Source organism: Salvelinus namaycush, unplaced genomic scaffold (assembly GCF_016432855.1).
Source record: "Salvelinus namaycush isolate Seneca unplaced genomic scaffold, SaNama_1.0 Scaffold118, whole genome shotgun sequence".
NCBI classification, from domain to species: domain Eukaryota; kingdom Metazoa; phylum Chordata; class Actinopteri; order Salmoniformes; family Salmonidae; genus Salvelinus; species Salvelinus namaycush.
In genome coordinates this window covers 224,246-245,407 of record NW_024057875.1, presented here as the reverse complement: position 1 = coordinate 245,407, position 21,162 = coordinate 224,246, and the positions used below count along the sequence as shown (strand labels likewise).

Genomic DNA, 21,162 nt, shown 5'->3' with positions numbered 1-21,162 from the left:
TGAACTGAGGTCTGTGCCCAGTGGGGTGACTGCACTGCTAGCTACAGTGTGTCACAATGCATACATACTCTCCCAGTGATAATGGTGTACTGTATTCATCATAGTGTGCATACCAAATTGAACACTATTCCCTACATAGGGGCCCTACTTTGAGGGCCCTGGTCAAAATTAGTGCACTAAATAGGGAATAGGGTGCTATTCAGGACGCCCACATATTGTCACGCTATGCTCTCCTCTGCATTGGCAACCAATTCAAATCTTTTATGGAATAAATTTATTTACTGTAGCATGGCGTGAGATTCCACAGGGGAGCTTCCTATGTTAATTAATCAATCTATTATTTCAATGTGTGTGTGTGTGTGTGTGTGTGTGTGTGTGTGTGACACCCCATAGGGCCTCTACTGGAGCGTAAAGTGTAATTCCATATTAATTCTGGTTATGGTTTCCAGGTAGGCCGGCCTTCCTCCGGAGTCATGTGACCACTGAGCTGCATGATTGGAATCTACGTCTCAGTGGGCTAGGAATACACACAGGTAGTGGACTAGCTATGTAGGGAATAGAGTTGCCATTTGGGACGCAGCCCGTGTCCTCAGTTTGGGGTTCATCCCCACTGATTCTGCTTCATCTAATGGAGACTAGACTTTTTACCTGAAAAATATCTTATCTTAAGCCACATACTCTATGGTTTGCAGTTGTACCATCAAAACTGCGGTTAGACTTTAAGGAAGGTTTTGCAGCCAATCAATAGCTTTAACTCTTCATCATAATAAAGTCTCAGTTCTATACATTTCTCTTTACTATTCTACCAGAAAGAGTGAAATAGCAGATAGCCCTAGAAAGAGAAACCCTATATTCCCTCCCCTTACTCTATTTCAGTGAAGGGAATTGTGTGTGTGTGTGTGTGTGTGTGTGTGTGTGTGTGTGTGTGTGTGTGTGTGTGTGTGTGTGTGTGTGTGTGTGTGTGTGTGTGTGTGTGCGTGTGTGTGTGTGTGTGTGTGTGTGTGTGTGTGTCTCTGGCCTCAGAAACTGCCAGTGTTTGGTTCATTATTAGCTGACACATGCCAAGCTACAGAAGCTGCCAGGTGTTTATTTTCTCCTGTCTTGTGTTTCTTCACACATTCTCTCTCTCCCTTTCCTCCCTCTCACTCTCATTTCCCTGCCACCTGCCTTTCCTTCTGTGTTTACAGTCATCCTTTACCTCTTTCTCTATCTGTCTCTCTCTTTCATTCTTTAAGCCTCTCGCTATCCCCTCACTCTCTTTGAAGTCTTTCTCCCTCCCTCCGTCCCGTCATCTTTCTCTCTGTCTCAGACTCTTGTCTCTCGTTCTCTATCCTTTTCTCCCCCCCTCTCTTTTTTCTATTCCTCACTCTCTCCATCTCTGTTTGGAGGAGCAGGGGAGGCAGGCGGAGACCAGAGATGTGCTTATGCAACAGTGGATATTTATAAACCTCTCCTCCTTCCTTCCCTCCCTCGCTCTTTATTCCGCCCCTCTCTGTGCAGCACGCACTCTGCGCCAATCGTACCCAAAACAAATACTAGCCGTCAGTCTCCATGCCCGCTCACAACGACAACAACACTCTCGTTGGCAACGCACCGTGACAACTGTGACAGCTGGCCATATTGTAAATGGAGTGGGTATTCAAGGACACTGGTTAGCGCAGAGCACCGCAGCTGTGGCATGAATGGGATACCCGTTTAGACTCGTAAACCAGGAAGTTGTACTTATCCTGTCTGTTGAGATTGCCTGTTGTTTCAGAGCACCTAGCCAAGCGGAAGGCTGGGTCAACCATCTAAATGGAGGGAGGGTTGAAACTAGCCCGATTTAACCCGTCTGAATGCAGTGAAACACTGCTGTGTGCAGCATTCGGGCTGGATAACCAGGCTATGTAGAAAGTGGAAAGTTTGGATGGGATTTGGGTTGACTGGTGAAGTGAGACGTGAACTGAAAAAAACTCCTAGTGCTGTGTTTTAGGCTCAGAAACACATGGACCTTAGTGCTATCGGCAATGTCCTGCCCACCCATGGACAACAACAGGGCAAAGACACTACAGGGCTGTGCCTCGCCTGATGTGGAGCTTAACTCACTTGAACGTTCCAGTCTTTTAGGCCTTCTAAACCTGAGACAAAGGTCTCTCTGTTTGTCCCAGTAGTGACCTCATCTAATCACAACTGACTGACATCATACTGGATGTGGATGACTTATCTGAATAGTTTTTAGGTGTCATCCTTAAACCAACACCCCTCCAGGATGAGTTTAGTTTATAGTGAAGTGTATTAAGATACCCATTACTCCATCAAGGCTACTCTTCCTGGGATTATTCACAAAGCAATATATATCACACACACACACACACAAATGATTGATTAATTGATTGACTGACTAACTGATTGATTGGCTGACTGATGGACTGACTAACTGATTGATTGGCTGACTGATGGACTGACTAACTGATTGATTGGCTGACTGATGGACTGACAAACTGACTGAAAAATGGAGCTCACCTGAAGGCCTCGATCAGTCTCTCCACCTTCTGGGCCTCTCCCTGGACTCTGATGTGAGCCTGGAACTTCCTCAGAGCCTCGTCCAGCTCCATCCCTGAGAAATCCATCTCATCCACCACACAACTGCAGGAAGGAAAGACAAGGAGGGAGAGAGAGAGACAGAGTGTGAGAGAGAGAGAGAGAGAGACAGAGAGAGAGAGAACAGAGATGTTACTTCTACAGGAATCTGTAAACCCCAGTTTGAATTCACATCAGACGCCACTTCCACTTCCCCTGCCCCTGCGGTCGTGGGGAGGTGAACCCAGAAATGACTCAGAACTATGGGGAACAACTTCCAGAACTTTCACTATGTCTACTTCAGGGTCAGTTTGACCCAGGTATTATCCATGCATGGGTGCAAGGACACCAGGGATGGGCCCATCTAGCCTCGGCTACACTGCTATTACCGCTCCCCCAGCACAGCGACACAAACCCTCGGAGCAGAAAATCCAGCCATTAATGGACGGGCTAGCTTAGTCAGAGGAAATTAAATCAGCTTAAATAAAAGAGATTCGCAAGCCCGTCAGAATAAATGCATGGGAATTAGTGATTTGTGTCAGCAATGTCCGCCAAAGTGAGCGAGAAGGTGACTGGATTTGTTGAAAAGTTGGATGACTGGGTGTTGAGGGTGACATTTTCTCAGGTAGGATGAAAATGTTTCCTAGAGTGATGGAATCGAAGGATGATTATTTCGACATCTCATCTGATAATAGTCTAATTTGATTGTATTAGCATGAGTTCTATCAAGTTGGGAGAGACAATGTAAAACCATGTAATTGTAAGTCATCGTGACATTATCTTGATAACCTATTGCATGATAGTTTACAGTGCAATTGAGCTAGGACAATGACAGTGACTTCAGGGCATTACATTTGTTACAACTGAAGTTGTTGAGATATTGTAGATTTTGTTCTCAATTAACCCTGTGTGGTCTAGTGGTCTGTAGCAGAATATTGAATATCTTAGCGGGAACACACACACACGCACACGCACACACACACAAACACACACATTTTGATGACCTCCCTTGATTAGCATATTTGTCAGGAGAAATGACACGCCACATGTTGTGAAGTGTTTACAAAGCATCAGGGGTTGCAGAACACCTCCACCGTCCAAACACACATATTGATTGGCTCCCAGCAAGACAGAACCAGGCTTGTTCTCTTCCACCTGATTAGGAGATGACAAGCAGAAAGTAGAGTTCACTTCTCTGCTATAAACAGGTTGTGGGGTAGACTGGTGTGAGTGTGAGTGTGTGTGTGTGTGTGTGTGTGTGTGTCAGACTACAGTCGATCCAAATAAGCTTGGGGAGGAGAAGCAATCTTTAGGGAACAAAATCTATAACGGTGATAGGGTTTAATTGGACTGAAGACATCTTAACTAGACGTATTTATAGTGTGTGAGGGCATTCAGCTTAAATGCTTTGGCTAATATCAATGCAGCGGTTGTGTTCCATCACTGGGGGGGGTGAAAGGGTGAAAGGGTGGAGGACACACATACACACTTTGAGGAAGACGTGTGAAAGCTCACATACAGACACTCACTCCTGCTCACACACACACGCATGAAGGAGCACACATTCTCTCTCTCTCTGTTTCTCTCTCTCACACACACACACACCTGCACACAGACACACCACACTACACACAGCCCCCACCCCACACACACACCTATAACTCTCACACCACCAGCACCCATGTTATCCCCATGACTGATTTTCACATTGAAACCTGATCCCCATTACTGTCCCTTGACTACATGAGAGAATGCCAAGAGTGTGCAAAGATGTCATCAAGGCAAAGGGAGGCTACTTTGTAGAATCTCAAATATAACATATATTTTGATTTGTTTAACACTTTATTGGTTACTACATGGTTCCATATGTGTCATTTCATAGTTTTGATGTCTTCACTATTATTCTACACTGTAGAAAATAGTAAAAATAAAGGAAACCCCTGGAATGAGAACTGTATATCCTATTGGTGTACTTCAAATGCTGATGGACAGTGTAGGGTCCTGGACTAGTGGGGTCGTACCCTTAGAGGAGTTAAGGGTCCTGGACTAGTGGGGTCGTACCCTTAGAGGAGTTAAGGGTCCTGGACTAGTGGGGTCGTACCCTTAGAGGAGTTAAGGGTCCAGGACTAGTGGGGTCGTACCCTTAGAGGAGTTAAGGGTCCTGGACTAGTGGGGTCGCACCCTTAGAGGAGTTAAGGGTCCTGGACTAGTGGGGTCGTACCCTTAGAGGAGTTAAGGGTCCTGGACTAGTGGGGTCGTACCCTTAGAGGAGTTAAGGGTCCTGGACTAGTGGGGTCGTACCCTTAGAGGAGTTAAGGGTCCAGGACTAGTGGGGTCGTACCCTTAGAGGAGTTAAGGGTCCTGGACTAGTGGGGTCGTACCCTTAGAGGAGTTAAGGGTCCTGGACTAGTGGGGTCGTACCCTTAGAGGAGTTAAGGGTCCTGGACTAGTGGGGTCGTACCCTTAGAGGAGTTAAGAGTCCTGGACTAGTGGGGTCGTACCCTTAGAGGAGTTAAGGGTCCTGGACTAGTGGGGTCGTACCCTTAGAGGAGTTAAGGGTCCTGGACTAGTGGGGTCGTACCCTTAGAGGAGTTAAGGGTCCTGGACTAGTGGGGTCGTACCCTTAGAGGAGTTAAGGGTCCTGGACTAGTGGGGTCGTACCCTTAGAGGAGTTAAGGGTCCTGGACTAGTGGGGTCGTACCCTTAGAGGAGTTAAGGGTCCTGGACTAGTGGGGTCGTACCCTTAGAGGAGTTAAGGGTCCTGGACTAGTGGGGTCGTACCCTTAGAGGAGTTAAGGGTCCTGGACTAGTGGGGTCGTACCCTTAGAGGAGTTAAGGGTCCTGGACTAGTGGGGTCGTACCCTTAGAGGAGTTAAGGGTCCTGGACTAGTGGCGTCGTACCCTTAGAGGAGTTAAGGGTCCTGGACTAGTGGGGTCGTACCCTTAGAGGAGTTAAGGGTCCAGGACTAGTGGGGTCGTACCCTTAGAGGAGTTAAGGGTCCTGGACTAGTGGGGTCGTACCCTTAGAGGAGTTAAGGGTCCTGGACTAGTGGGGTCGTACCCTTAGAGGAGTTAAGGGTCCTGGACGAGTGGGGTCGTACCCTTAGAGGAGTTAAGGGTCCTGGACTAGTGGGGTCGTATCCTTAGAGGAGTTAAGGGTCCTGGACCAGTGGGGTCGTACCCTTAGAGGAGTTAAGGGTCCTGGACTAGTGGGGTCGTATCCTTAGAGGAGTTAAGGGTCCTGGACCAGTGGGGTCGTACCCTTAGAGGAGTTAAGGGTCCTGGACTAGTGGGGTCGTACCCTTAGAGGAGTTAAGGGTCCTGGACTAGTGGGGTCGTACCCTTAGAGGAGTTAAGGGTCCTGGACTAGTGGGGTCGTACCCTTAGAGGAGTTAAGGGTCCTGGACTAGTGGGGTCGTACCCTTAGAGGAGTTAAGGGTCCTGGACTAGTGGGGTCGTACCCTTAGAGGAGTTAAGGGTCCTGGACTAGTGGGGTCGTACCCTTAGAGGAGTTAAGGGTCCTGGACTAGTGGGGTCGTACCCTTAGAGGAGTTAAGGGTCCTGGACTAGTGGGGTCGTACCCTTAGAGGAGTTAAGGGTCCTGGACTAGTGGGGTCGTACCCTTAGAGGAGTTAAGGGTCCTGGACTAGTGGGGTCGTACCCTTAGAGGAGTTAAGGGTCCTGGACTAGTGGGGTCGTACCCTTAGAGGAGTTAAGGGTCCTGGACTAGTGGGGTCGTACCCTTAGAGGAGTTAAGGGTCCTGGACTAGTGGGGTCGTACCCTTAGAGGAGTTAAGGGTCCTGGACTAGTGGGGTCGTACCCTTAGAGGAGTTAAGGGTCCTGGACTAGTGGGGTCGTACCCTTAGAGGAGTTAAGGGTCCTGGACTAGTGGGGTCGTACCCTTAGAGGAGTTAAGGGTCCTGGACTAGTGGCGTCGTACCCTTAGAGGAGTTAAGGGTCCTGGACTAGTGGGGTCGTACCCTTAGAGGAGTTAAGGGTCCAGGACTAGTGGCGTCGTACCCTTAGAGGAGTTAAGGGTCCTGGACTAGTGGGGTCGTACCCTTAGAGGAGTTAAGGGTCCAGGACTAGTGGGGTCGTACCCTTAGAGGAGTTAAGGGTCCTGGACTAGTGGGGTCGTACCCTTAGAGGAGTTAAGGGTCCTGGACTAGTGAGGTCGTACCCTTAGAGGAGTTAAGGGTCCTGGACTAGTGGGGTCGTACCCTTAGAGGAGTTAAGGGTCCTGGACTAGTGGGGTCGTACCCTTAGAGGAGTTAAGGGTCCTGGACCAGTGGGGTCGTACCCTTAGAGGAGTTAAGGGTCCTGGACCAGTGGGGTCGTACCCTTAGAGGAGTTAAGGGTCCTGGACCAGTGGGGTCGTACCCTTAGAGGAGTTAAGGGTCCTGGACTAGTGGGGTCGTACCCTTAGAGGAGTTAAGGGTCCTGGACCAGTGGGGTCGTACCCTTAGAGGAGTTAAGGGTCCTGGACTAGTGGGGTCGTACCCTTAGAGGAGTTAAGGGTCCTGGACTAGTGGGGTCGTACCCTTAGAGGAGTTAAGGGTCCTGGACTAGTGAGGTCGTACCCTTAGAGGAGTTAAGGGTCCTGCACTAGTGGGGTCGTACCCTTAGAGGAGTTAAGGGTCCTGGACTAGTGGGGTCGTACCCTTAGAGGAGTTAAGGGTCCTGGACTAGTGGGGTCGTACCCTTAGAGGAGTTAAGGGTCCTGGACTAGTGGGGTCGTACCCTTAGAGGAGTTAAGGGTCCTGGACTAGTGGGGTCGTACCCTTAGAGGAGTTAAGGGTCCTGGACTAGTGGGGTCGTACCCTTAGAGGAGTTAAGGGTCCTGGACTAGTGGGGTCGTACCCTTAGAGGAGTTAAGGGTCCTGGACTAGTGGGGTCGTACCCTTAGAGGAGTTAAGGGTCCTGGACTAGTGGGGTCGTACCCTTAGAGGAGTTAAGGGTCCTGAACTAGTGGGGTCGTACCCTTAGAGGAGTTAAGGGTCCTGGACTAGTGGGGTCGTACCCTTAGAGGGGTTAAGGGTCCTGGACTAGTGGGGTCGTACCCTTAGAGGAGTTAAGGGTCCTGGACTAGTGGGGTCGTACCCTTAGAGGAGTTAAGGGTCCTGGACTAGTGGGGTCGTACCCTTAGAGGAGTTAAGGGTCCTGGACTAGTGGGGTCGTACCCTTAGAGGAGTTAAGGGTCCTGGACTAGTGGGGTCGTACCCTTAGAGGAGTTAAGGGTCCTGGACTAGTGGGGTCGTACCCTTAGAGGAGTTAAGGGTCCTGGACTAGTGGGGTCGTACCCTTAGAGGAGTTAAGAGTCCTGGACTAGTGGGGTCGTACCCTTAGAGGAGTTAAGGGTCCTGGACTAGTGGGGTCGTACCCTTAGAGGAGTTAAGGGTCCTGGACTAGTGGGGTCGTACCCTTAGAGGAGTTAAGGGTCCTGGACTAGTGGGGTCGTACCCTTAGAGGAGTTAAGGGTCCTGGACTAGTGGGGTCGTACCCTTAGAGGAGTTAAGGGTCCTGGACTAGTGGGGTCGTACCCTTAGAGGAGTTAAGGGTCCTGGACTAGTGGGGTCGTAACCTTAGAGGAGTTAAGGGTCCAGGACTAGTGGGGTCGTACCCTTAGAGGAGTTAAGAGTCCTGGACTAGTGGGGTCGTACCCTTAGAGGAGTTAAGGGTCCAGGACTAGTGGGGTCGTACCCTTAGAGGAGTTAAGGGTCCTGGACTAGTGGGGTCGTACCCTTAGAGGAGTTAAGGGTCCTGGACTAGTGGGGTCGTACCCTTAGAGGAGTTAAGGGTCCTGGACTAGTGGGGTCGTACCCTTAGAGGAGTTAAGGGTCCAGGACTAGTGGGGTCGTACCCTTAGAGGAGTTAAGGGTCCTGGACTAGTGGGGTCGTACCCTTAGAGGAGTTAAGGGTCCAGGACTAGTGGGGTCGTACCCTTAGAGGAGTTAAGGGTCCTGGACTAGTGGGGTCGTACCCTTAGAGGAGTTAAGGGTCCAGGACTAGTGGGGTCGTACCCTTAGAGGAGTTAAGGGTCCAGGACTAGTGGGGTCGTACCCTTAGAGGAGTTAAGGGTCCTGGACTAGTGGGGTCGTACCCTTAGAGGAGTTAAGGGTCCTGGACTAGTGGGGTCGTACCTTTAGAGGAGTTAAGGGTCCTGGACTAGTGGGGTCGTACCCTTAGAGGAGTTAAGGGTCCTGAACTAGTGGGGTCGTACCCTTAGAGGAGTTAAGGGTCCTGGACTAGTGGGGTCGTACCCTTAGAGGAGTTAAGGGTCCTGGACTAGTGGGGTCGTACCCTTAGAGGAGTTAAGGGTCCTGGACTAGTGGGGTCGTACCCTTAGAGGAGTTAAGGGTCCTGGACTAGTGGGGTCGTACCCTTAGAGGAGTTAAGGGTCCAGGACTAGTGGGGTCGTACCCTTAGAGGAGTTAAGGGTCCTGGACTAGTGGGGTCGTACCCTTAGAGGAGTTAAGGGTCCTGGACTAGTGGGGTCGTACCCTTAGAGGAGTTAAGGGTCCTGGACTAGTGGGGTCGTACCCTTAGAGGAGTTAAGGGTCCTGGACTAGTGGGGTCGTACCCTTAGAGGAGTTAAGGGTCCTGGACTAGTGGGGTCGTACCCTTAGAGGAGTTAAGGGTCCTGGACTAGTGGGGTCGTACCCTTAGAGGAGTTAAGGGTCCTGGACTAGTGGGGTCGTACCCTTAGAGGAGTTAAGGGTCCTGGACTAGTGAGGTCGTACCCTTAGAGGAGTTAAGGGTCCTGCACTAGTGGGGTCGTACCCTTAGAGGAGTTAAGGGTCCTGGACTAGTGGGGTCGTACCCTTAGAGGAGTTAAGGGTCCTGGACTAGTGGGGTCGTACCCTTAGAGGAGTTAAGGGTCCTGGACTAGTGGGGTCGTACCCTTAGAGGAGTTAAGGGTCCTGGACTAGTGGGGTCGTACCCTTAGAGGAGTTAAGGGTCCTGGACTAGTGGGGTCGTACCCTTAGAGGAGTTAAGGGTCCTGGACTAGTGGGGTCGTACCCTTAGAGGAGTTAAGGGTCCTGGACTAGTGGGGTCGTACCCTTAGAGGAGTTAAGGGTCCTGGACTAGTGGGGTCGTACCCTTAGAGGAGTTAAGGGTCCTGAACTAGTGGGGTCGTACCCTTAGAGGAGTTAAGGGTCCTGGACTAGTGGGGTCGTACCCTTAGAGGGGTTAAGGGTCCTGGACTAGTGGGGTCGTACCCTTAGAGGAGTTAAGGGTCCTGGACTAGTGGGGTCGTACCCTTAGAGGAGTTAAGGGTCCTGGACTAGTGGGGTCGTACCCTTAGAGGAGTTAAGGGTCCTGGACTAGTGGGGTCGTACCCTTAGAGGAGTTAAGGGTCCTGGACTAGTGGGGTCGTACCCTTAGAGGAGTTAAGGGTCCTGGACTAGTGGGGTCGTACCCTTAGAGGAGTTAAGAGTCCTGGACTAGTGGGGTGGTACCCTTAGAGGAGTTAAGGGTCCTGGACTAGTGGGGTCGTACCCTTAGAGGAGTTAAGGGTCCTGGACTAGTGGGGTCGTACCCTTAGAGGAGTTAAGGGTCCTGGACTAGTGGGGTCGTACCCTTAGAGGAGTTAAGGGTCCTGGACTAGTGGGGTCGTACCCTTAGAGGAGTTAAGGGTCCTGGACTAGTGGGGTCGTACCCTTAGAGGAGTTAAGGGTCCTGGACTAGTGGGGTCGTAACCTTAGAGGAGTTAAGGGTCCAGGACTAGTGGGGTCGTACCCTTAGAGGAGTTAAGAGTCCTGGACTAGTGGGGTCGTACCCTTAGAGGAGTTAAGGGTCCAGGACTAGTGGGGTCGTACCCTTAGAGGAGTTAAGGGTCCTGGACTAGTGGGGTCGTACCCTTAGAGGAGTTAAGGGTCCTGGACTAGTGGGGTCGTACCCTTAGAGGAGTTAAGGGTCCTGGACTAGTGGGGTCGTACCCTTAGAGGAGTTAAGGGTCCAGGACTAGTGGGGTCGTACCCTTAGAGGAGTTAAGGGTCCTGGACTAGTGGGGTCGTACCCTTAGAGGAGTTAAGGGTCCAGGACTAGTGGGGTCGTACCCTTAGAGGAGTTAAGGGTCCAGGACTAGTGGGGTCGTACCCTTAGAGGAGTTAAGGGTCCTGGACTAGTGGGGTCGTACCCTTAGAGGAGTTAAGGGTCCTGGACTAGTGGGGTCGTACCTTTAGAGGAGTTAAGGGTCCTGGACTAGTGGGGTCGTACCCTTAGAGGAGTTAAGGGTCCTGGACTAGTGGGGTCGTACCCTTAGAGGAGTTAAGGGTCCTGGACTAGTGGGGTCGTACCCTTAGAGGAGTTAAGGGTCCTGGACTAGTGGGGTCGTACCCTTAGAGGAGTTAAGAGTGATGGACTAGTGGGGTCGTACCCTTAGAGGAGTTAAGGGTCCTGGACTAGTGGGGTCGTACCCTTAGAGGAGTTAAGGGTCCTGGACTAGTGGGGTCGTACCCTTAGAGGAGTTAAGGGTCCTGGACTAGTGGGGTCGTACCCTTAGAGGAGTTAAGGGTCCTGGACTAGTGGGGTCGTACCCTTAGAGGAGTTAAGAGTCCTGGACTAGTGGGGTCGTACCCTTAGAGGAGTTAAGGGTCCTGGACTAGTGGGGTCGTACCCTTAGAGGAGTTAAGGGTCCTGGACTAGTGGGGTCGTACCCTTAGAGGAGTTAAGGGTCCTGGACTAGTGGGGTCGTACCCTTAGAGGAGTTAAGGGTCCTGGACTAGTGGGGTCGTACCCTTAGAGGAGTGTAGGGTCCTGGACTAGTGGGGTCGTACCCTTAGATAACACATTGTTCAGTGGTTTGAGGGTCAGATCAACACTTCGACAAAATAGAACATGTTGACTTTAAAGAGAGACAGGGAGAGAAAGAGAGGGAGAGGGAAAAAAGAGAGAGGGAGAGGGAAAGAGAAAGAAAGATAGAGAGAGGGGGGGTGGATAATGATTGAGGTTAAAGGAGAAAGGCAGGCTGAATGCTTGCAGAGAGAAAGACTAATGAATAAAGGAACAGAGACAAAAAGAGAAATAGAGCTGCATTTCAGAGAGATTTAAGGACTCATGTAATGAGGTGTGACTTGTGTGTGTGTGTGTGTGTGTGCGCGTGCGTGTGCATACGTCTGTGCATGTGTCCTCCTAAGAAACAAAAGGCTTTGAACTGCTTTGGGTCCTTGTCTTAATCATAATTTCATTGGCTCTGTGTGTGTGTGTGTGTGTGTGTGTGTGTGTGTGTGTGTGTGTGTGTGTGTGTGTGTGTGTGTGTGTGTGTGTGTGTGTGTGTGTGTGTGTGTGTGTGTGTGTGTGTGTGTGTGTGTGTGTGTGTGTGTGTGTGTGTGTGTGTGTGATAGAATGCATGCAGCATCAGCTTCTCCTGGTGCAATAGGGTTCTTTATCTAAGTTGGAACTGTGATGGATTTTCACAATAGAATGTAGCCTGTCACAGCACTAAGAGCAGTCGCCCAATGATCAGCTGTTAAGACTTTCATCTGTCACTGTAATCTGCACTCTTAATTAAATTGGTCTGGAGAAATTAATTCGAGTTTTTCTAAAATGCCCTGCCCAAAAGCCACTACATTTGTAGATTGTTCCATATCTGTCAGTATCCACTATCTCTGACTGGCCTTGTGGTGGTCTTTGTTGGCTACCATCGTACTGTTTGTTGCTGCTTTTATATGATGCCTTTACTGTGAAAAGTATCACTCACACAGACATGCACACATAGAACCAACAGACAAGCAGACAGGCAGGCAAGCAGGCAGACAGACTCACACATATATACACATATACACGCCCCTAAATTATAACGCATCACTTCAGGGTTGAGACTGGGTATATTTAAGCTTGGCTGTTGGTGTAGATTTAATTAAAAGATTGAGCTAGACAGCGTCACAGACACTGAGAAACACACACACATACAGACACTGAGAAACACACACACATACAGACACTGAGAAACACACACACATACAGACACTGAGAAACACACACACATACAGACACTGAGAATCACACACACACACACACACACACAGACAGACAGACAGACAGACAGACAGACAGACAGACAGACAGACAGACAGACAGACAGACAGACAGACAGACAGACAGACAGACAGACAGACAGACAGACAGAGTGGCGCTAGCATCCTCTTTTCTCCCACACAGTCATATGAGTGAAAGGCATCCAGGAGGATTATAGCAGAACATCACATGACAGCTCAGGAGGATTGTCAGATTGTCTCAAAGCTATGGTGCTATTGTTAATACTCCCTATGTCTATGTGCTAAACTCTCTCACTATGACTGTTACAATACCAGTGTAGTCAACTGTCTATGTGCTAACCTCTCTCACTATGACTGTTACAATACCAGTGTAGTCAACTGTCTATGTGCTAACCTCTCTCACTATGACTGTTACAATACCAGTGTAGTCAACTGTCTATGTGCTAACCTCTCTCACTATGACTGTTACAATACCAGTGTAGTCAACTGTCTATGTGCTAACCTCTCTCACTATGACTGTTACAATACCAGTGTAGTCAACTGTCTATTTTGCTAACCTCTCTCACTATGACTGTTACAATACCAGTGTAGTCAACTGTCTATGTGCTAACCTCTCTCACTATGACTGTTACAATACCAGTGTAGTCAACTGTCTATGTGCTAACCTCTCTCACTATGACTGTTACAATACCAGTGTAGTCAACTGTCTATGTGCTAACCTCTCTCACTATGACTGTTACAATACCAGTGTAGTCAACTGTCTATGTGCTAACCTCTCTCACTATGACTGTTACAATACCAGTATAGTCAACTGTCTATGTGCTAACCTCTCTCACTATGACTGTTACAATACCAGTGTAGTCAACTGTCTATGTGCTAACCTCTCTCACTATGACTGTTACAATACCAGTGTAGTCAACTGTCTATGTGCTAACCTCTCTCACTATGACTGTTACAATACCAGTGTAGTCAACTGTCTATGTGCTAACCTCTCTCACTATGACTGTTACAATACCAGTGTAGTCAACTGTCTATGTGCTAACCTCTCTCACTATGACTGTTACAATACCAGTGTAGTCAACTGTCTATGTGCTAACCTCTCTCACTATGACTGTTACAATACCAGTGTAGTCAACTGTCTATGTGCTAACCTCTCTCACTATGACTGTTACAATACCAGTGTAGTCAACTGTCTATGTGCTAACCTCTCTCACTATGACTGTTACAATACCAGTGTAGTCAACTGTCTATGTGCTAACCTCTCTCACTATGACTGTTACAATACCAGTGTAGTCAACTGTCTATGTGCTAACCTCTCTCACTATGACTGTTACAATACCAGTGTAGTCAACTGTCGATGTGCTAACCTCTCTCACTATGACTGTTACAATACCAGTGTAGTCAACTGTCTATGTGCTAACCTCTCTCACTATGACTGTTACAATACCAGTGTAGTCAACTGTCTATGTGCTAACCTCTCTCACTATGACTGTTACAATACCAGTGTAGTCAACTGTCTATGTGCTAACCTCTCTCACTATGACTGTTACAATACCAGTGTAGTCAACTGTCTATTTTGCTAACCTCTCTCACTATGACTGTTACAATACCAGTATAGTCAACTGTCTATGTGCTAACCTCTCTCACTATGACTGTTACAATACCAGTGTAGTCAACTGTCTATGTGCTAACCTCTCTCACTATGACTGTTACAATACCAGTGTAGTCAACTGTCTACGTGCTAACCTCTCTCACTATGACTGTTACAATACCAGTGTAGTCAACTGTCTATGTGCTAACCTCTCTCACTATGACTGTTACAATACCAGTGTAGTCAACTGTCTACGTGCTAACCTCTCTCACTATGACTGTTACAATACCAGTGTAGTCAACTGTCTATGTGCTAACCTCTCTCACTATGACTGTTACAATACCAGTGTAGTCAACTGTCTATGTGCTAACCTCTCTCACTATGACTGTTACAATACCAGTGTAGTCAACTGCAAACAGGGACAGTGTAACACCCCATTTTTTATATCTCAAAACTCTCAAAACCAAAAGATGTAATTAGCAGCCAATGTTAACTTTCTTATTTGGGGCTTTGGCAGTCAATTGAAAAACATTCCAACAGTATTTCTGATTGTCTTCTCAACTCACCATCACATACTTTTAATGTGGGGTTATGACAGTCAATTGCAAATTAGTCTGACAATGTCTCTTATCTCACCACCACTAATGAGATGGGTGTGGCTTAATGCATGTTGCATCGGAGCTTTTCAAAGTCAGGGGGCGTGGTCGACAGAGCGCACCTCATCTCTGCTGTCACATCCAACCTGGGTCGATATTTGGTTTGAATGCAGACAAAAGCACTGAATCCAGCTTCACACAGATATGAGCTGGCGAAGGGTACATTGAGTTGTAATGCCCAGAGGCAGACGGCAGGGTGTTCCCTTTGAGTCAGGAACCAAAACTCCTCCGTAGATATCTGTGAATGTGTTGTCTGTAGCATTCAGTCACATTACAGCTCGATCAGCTGTTCGATTTCACTTACTGACATGTCAACTGAGCCAGGATCACAGTCAAACGGATTGGGAAGTAGGTCCCAAAGTGCTCTTCCAAGCGCTGGAGGTGAGCAGTCATCACTGGTGTGGGACACTTACTGATGCTGTGTTCTGTTAGAAACATGCACAGCCGAGGGAAGTGGGAACGGTTCGCTTTAGAAAGACTCTCTCTCCAATAAGAATTCTTTCCTCTGAATCCACTGATTCAGTCACTCTTCTGGAGAATGTTTTTGTATTTCCTCTATATGCTTCTGTTCCATTTGTTCAGTTTCCCAAATACTGTATGTCTGTTACATTGGCAAGGAGACACATTTATTACTTTCATTACACAGAAAGTGAAGTCCTCTCTCAATGCAAAAAATATTTCCAACACTCCCCCTCGATAACCATCAAGCCTCGGTGTGAAATAGAACATAGCCATTCTCTGATCCCATATCTCCACATAGTTTTGCGAACAAGTGTGCGCCCAGTGATGTGGTTTGATGTACACTGAACAAAAATATTTACTTCACATGTAAAGTGATGGTCCCATGTTTCATGAGCTCAAATAAAAAAATCCCAGATATGTTTCATATGCACAAAAAGCTTATTTCGCTCAAATTTTGTGCAGAAAGTTGTTTACGTCCCTGTTAGTGAGAATAATTTCTGTCTGTAATGAAGTCCTTTTGTGGAGAAGAATAATTCTTAATGGCTGGGCTTGGCTCCCTATTGGGTCCACCACGCCTGTGCCCCTGCCTAGTCATATGAAATCCAGAGATTAGGGCCTAATTCATTCATTTCAATTGACTGATTTCCTTATATAAACTGTAACTCAGTCAAATCTGTGAAATTGTTGCATGTTGCGTTTATATTTTGGTTCAGTGTAGTTTCCAATTGAAGTGAACTGCTGCAGCATATCTCCGAGTTCTGTGCTCAGCTCTTTTGCTGCCAGTTGTTCTCGGTGTATCATACAATACGTCCATATGGCAGAGGGAGACACATTCCTAACTAGAGTGCAGAGGCCTGCCCGCCGTCCCACCATAGATGGAGCCCCATCTGTGCAAAAGCCCACCAGTAGATCCCATGGAATCAGTTTTTCGTCAAAATAGCCACGCAGCACACTGAACATTCCCTGTGCCGTTTCATGCTCAGGAATCGTGAGACAGAACAATATGTCCTGGAGAATAGCATCCCCCGACATTGGGGTTGGGGCCTCACAGCTAAAATCCATTTGAAGAGCATAAGCTGGGGAGTTTTTGAGTGGTTCAGTCAGAGCTTGCTCTTGATTGCCAGCAATAGCATCAATTATTTGTTTGACAGCGCTATCTGACAAAGATATTGATGTGAGTTTTTGGGCCCCTGCCTCCCCACACATTGTTTCACCGTATAAATTGCGGCCGGTAATATCAAAGTCTCTGTAATAGTGTGTGGTTTCATAGCATAGCAGACCTAGCCATTCACCGTGGGAATGATAACCACTGCTCCAATAGGGTTTATCTTGGGGGGGTCTCCACTCACTAACCACTGTTCCAATAGGGTTTATCTTGGGGGGGAGGTCTCCACTCACTAACCACTGCTCCAATAGGGTTTATCTTGGGGGAGAGGTCTCCACTCACTAACCACTGCTCCAATAGGGTTTATCTTTGGGGGGAGGTCTCCACTCACTAACCACTGCTCCAATAGGGTTTATCTTGGGGGGGGGGGGGGGGAGGTCTCCACTCACTAACCACTGCTCCAATAGGGTGTATCTTGGGGGGGAGGTCTCCACTCACTAACCACTGCTCCAACAGGGTTTATCTTGAGGGCGGAGGTCTCCACTCACTAACCACTGCTCCAATAGGGTTTATCTTGGGGGAGAGGTCTCCACTCACTAACCACTGCTCCAACAGGGTTTATCGTGGGGGGGAAATCTCCACTCACTAACCACTGCTCCAATAGGGTTTATCTTGGGGGAGAGGTCCCCACTCACTAACCACTGCTCCAATAGGGTTTATCTTAGGGGGGAGGTCTCCACTCACTAACCACTGCTCCAATAGGGTTTATCTTGGGGGGGGGGGGGGGGTCTCCACTCACTAACCACTGCTCCAATAGGGTTTATCTTGGGGGGGAGGTCTCCACTCACTAACCACTGCTGCAATAGGGTTTATCTTGGGGGGGAGGTCTCCACTCACTAACCACTGCTCCAATAGGGTTTATCTTGGGGGGGGAGGTCTCCACTCACTAACCACTGCTCCAATAGGGTTTATCTTGGGGGGGGGGGTCTCCACTCACTAACCACTGCTCCAATAGGGTTTATCTTGGGGGGGAGGTCTCCACTCACTAACCACTGCTCCAATAGGGTTTATCTTGGGGGGGGGGGGGGTCTCCACTCACTAACCACTGCTCCAACAGGGTTTATCTTGGGGGGGAGGTCTCCACTCACCAACCACTGCTCCAACAGGGTTTATCTTGGGGGGGAGGTCTCCACTCACTAATCACTGCTCCAATAGGGTTTATCTTGGGGGGGAGGTCTCCACTCACCAACCACTGCTCCAATAGGGTTTATCTTGGGGGGGAGGTCTCCACTCACTAACCACTGCTTCAATAGGGTTTATCTTGGGGGGGAGGTCTCCACTCACTAACCACTGCTCCAAAAGGGTTTATCTTGGGGGGAGGTCTCCACTCACTAACCACTGCTCCAATAGGGTTTATCTTGGGGGGGGGGGGGGGTCTCCACTCACTAACCACTGCTCCAATTGGGTTTATCTTGGGGGGAGGTCTCCACTCACTAACCACTGCTCCAATAGGGTTTATATTGGGGGGGGGGGGGGGGGGGGGGGTCTCCACTCACTAACCACTGCTCCAATTGGGTTTATCTTGGGGGGGAGGTCTCCACTCACTAACCACTGCTCCAATAGGGTTTATCTTGGGGGAGAGGTCTCCACTCACTAACCACTGCTCTAATAGGGTTTATCTTGGGGGGGAGGTCTCCACTCACTAACCACTGCTCCAATAGGGTTTATCTTGGGGGAGAGGTATCCACTCACTAACCACTGCTCCAATAGGGTTTATCTTGGGGGGGTCTCCACTCACTAACCACTGCTCCAATAGGGTTTATCTTGGGGGGGAGGTCTCCACTCACTAACCACTGCTCCAATAGGGTTTATCTTGGGGGGGAGGTCTCCACTCACTAACCACTGCTCCAATAGGGTTTATCTTGGGGGAGAGGTCTCCACTCACTAACCACTGCTCCAATAGGGTTTATCTTGGGGGGGAGGTCTCCACTCACTAACCACTGCTCCAATAGGGTTTATCTTAGGGGAGAGGTCTCCACTCACTAACCACTGCTCCAATAGGGTTTATCTTGGGGGGGAGGTCTCCACTCACTAACCACTGCTCCAATAGGGTTTATCTTGGGGGAGAGGTATCCACTCACTAACCACTGCTCCAATAGGGTTTATCTTGGGGGGGGGGGGGGGGGGGGGGTCTCCACTCACTAACCACTGCTCCAATAGGGTTTATCGTGGGGGGGAGGTCTCCACTCACTAACCACTGCTCCAATAGGGTTTATCTTGGGGGGGAGGTCTCCACTCACTAACCACTGCTCCAATAGGGTTTATCTTGGGGGGGGAGGTCTCCACTCACTAACCACTGCTCCAATAGGGTTTATCTTGGGGGGGAGGTCTCCACTCACTAACCACTGCTCCAATAGGGTTTATCTTGGGGGGGGGGGGGGGTTCTCCACTCACTAACCACTGCTCCAATAGGGTTTATCTTGGGGGGGAGGTCTCCACTCACTAACCACTGCTCCAATAGGGTTTATCTTGGGGGGGGGGTCTCCACTCACTAACCACTGCTCCAATAGGGTTTATCTTGGGGGGAGGTCTCCACTCACTAACCACTGCTCCAATAGGGTTTATCTTGGGGGGAGGTCGTAATGAGCCTACTGTATCTAGACAATGCTCTTCAGTCCAGTACTATTATTAAGAAGAAGACTACCAGCTACTCACTCTAGGACGTCTCTGTTGAAGGGCTTCTTGCTGTTTCCCAGGAACTCTCCAATCATCTGCCTGCTCAGGCCCTTCCTCTGAAGCAGGAAGTGAGCCACACCTATGGGCGTGTCCGGGATGAAACCTCGTGAGATCAGGAACTGGAGACCCTTATCAGGGTTACTGACAGAGAAGAAGAAAGAGGAGGAGAAACTAGATATTAAAATCACCTTTATTTGGGTCAATATCATACAGTACACAAATCCTTCACATTTCATGCCCTCACATATAAAGGAGAGAGGGTGGAGACCGGCAGAGAGGGGTAGAGAGAGGAGAGAGGAGGAAGAGAGAGAAGAGAGGTGAGGGAGGCTGGAGGAGATTGTCATACGTGAGACCCCAGCTTGCTAAACAAGTTCCAAAATCACCAAGACTATGAAGATCAAAACAGTCTGGTGATGACAGTCTGGTGTGGAGGCTAGCAGTAAAACATGGTGTTAATGACAGTCTGGTATGGAGGCTAGCAGTAAAACATGGTGTTAATGACAGTCTGGTATGGAGGCTAGCAGTAAAACATGGTGTTAATGACAGTCTGGTATGGAGGCTAGCAGTAAAACATGGTGTTAATGACAGTCTGGTGTGGAGGCTAGCAGTAAAACATGGTGTTAATGACAGTCTGGTATGGAGGCTAGCAGTAAAACATGGTGTTAATGACAGTCTGGTATGGAGGCTAGCAGTAAAACATGGTGTTAATGACAGTCTGGTATGGAGGCTAGCAGTAAAACATGGTATTAATGACAGTCTGGTATGGAGGCTAGCAGTAAAACATGGTGTTAATGACAGTCTGGTATGGAGGCTAGCAGTAAAACATGGTGTTAATGACAGTCTGGTATGGAGGCTAGCAGTAAAACATGATGTTAATGACAGTCTGGTATGGAAGCTAGCAGTAAAACATGGTGTTAATGACAGTCTGGTATGGAGGCTAGCAGTAAAACATGGTGTTAATGACAGTCTGGTGTGGAAGCTAGCAGTAAAACATGGTGATAATGACAGTCTGGTATGGAGGCTAGCAGTAAAACATGGTGTTAATGACAGTCTGGTATGGAGGCTAGCAGTAAAACATGGTGTTAATGACAGTCTGGTGTGGAGGCTAGCAGTAAAACATGGTGTTAATGACAGTCTGGTGTGGAAGCTAGCAGTAAAACATGGTGTTAATGACAGTCTGGTATGAGGCTAGCAGTAAAACATGGTGTTAATGACAGTCTGGTATGGAGGCTAGCAGTAAAACATGGTGTTAATGACAGTCTGGTATGGAGGCTAGCAGTAAAACATGGTGTTAATGACAGTCTGGTATGGAGGCTAGCAGTAAAACATGGTGTTAATGACAGTCTGTTATGGAGGCTAGCAGTAAAACATGGTGTTAATGACAGTCTGGTATGGAGGCTAGCGGTAAAACATGGTGTTAATGACAGTCTGGTATGGAGGCTAGCGGTAAAACATGGTGTTAATGACAGTCTGGTATGGAGGCTAGCAGTAAAACATGGTGTTAATGACAGTCTGGTATGGAGGCTAGCAGTAAAACATGGTGTTAATGACAGTCTGGTATGGAGGCTAGCAGTAAAACATGGTGTTAATGACAGTCTGGTATGGAGGCTAGCAGTAAAACATGGTGTTAATGACAGTCTGGTATGGAGGCTAGCAGTAAAACATGGTGTTAATGACAGTCTGGTATGGAAGCTAGCAGTAAAACATGGTGTTAATGACAGTCTGGTGTGGAGGCTAGCAGTAAAACATGGTGTTAATGACAGTCTGGTGTGGAGGCTAGCAGTAAAACATGGTGATAATGACAGTCTGGTATGGAGGCTAGCAGTAAAACATGGTGTTAATGACAGTCTGGTATGGAGGCTAGCAGTAAAACATGGTGTTAATGACAGTCTGGTGTGGAGGCTAGCAGTAAAACATGGTGTTAATGACAGTCTGGTGTGGAGGCTAGCAGTAAAACATGGTGTTAATGACAGTCTGGTATGGAGGCTAGCAGTAAAACATGGTGTTAATGACAGTCTGGTGTGGAGGCTAGCAGTAAAACATGGTGTTAA

The 21,162-nt window shown here is 48.5% G+C and overlaps 1 protein-coding gene across 1 annotated transcript in view; it reads right to left on the bottom strand.

Annotated features, from left to right (window-relative positions):
- Positions 1-21,162, bottom strand: part of iqsec3a (IQ motif and Sec7 domain ArfGEF 3a) — an 89,992-nt gene that overhangs the window by 52,175 nt on the left and 16,655 nt on the right. Inside the window, exons 3-4 of the mRNA XM_038982474.1 lie at positions 19,091-19,252; positions 2,503-2,625 (exon numbers count right to left, since the gene is read on the bottom strand). Coding sequence (XP_038838402.1) covers positions 2,503-2,625; positions 19,091-19,252 — 285 coding nt within the window. The remainder of the gene's footprint in view (positions 1-2,502; positions 2,626-19,090; positions 19,253-21,162) is intronic.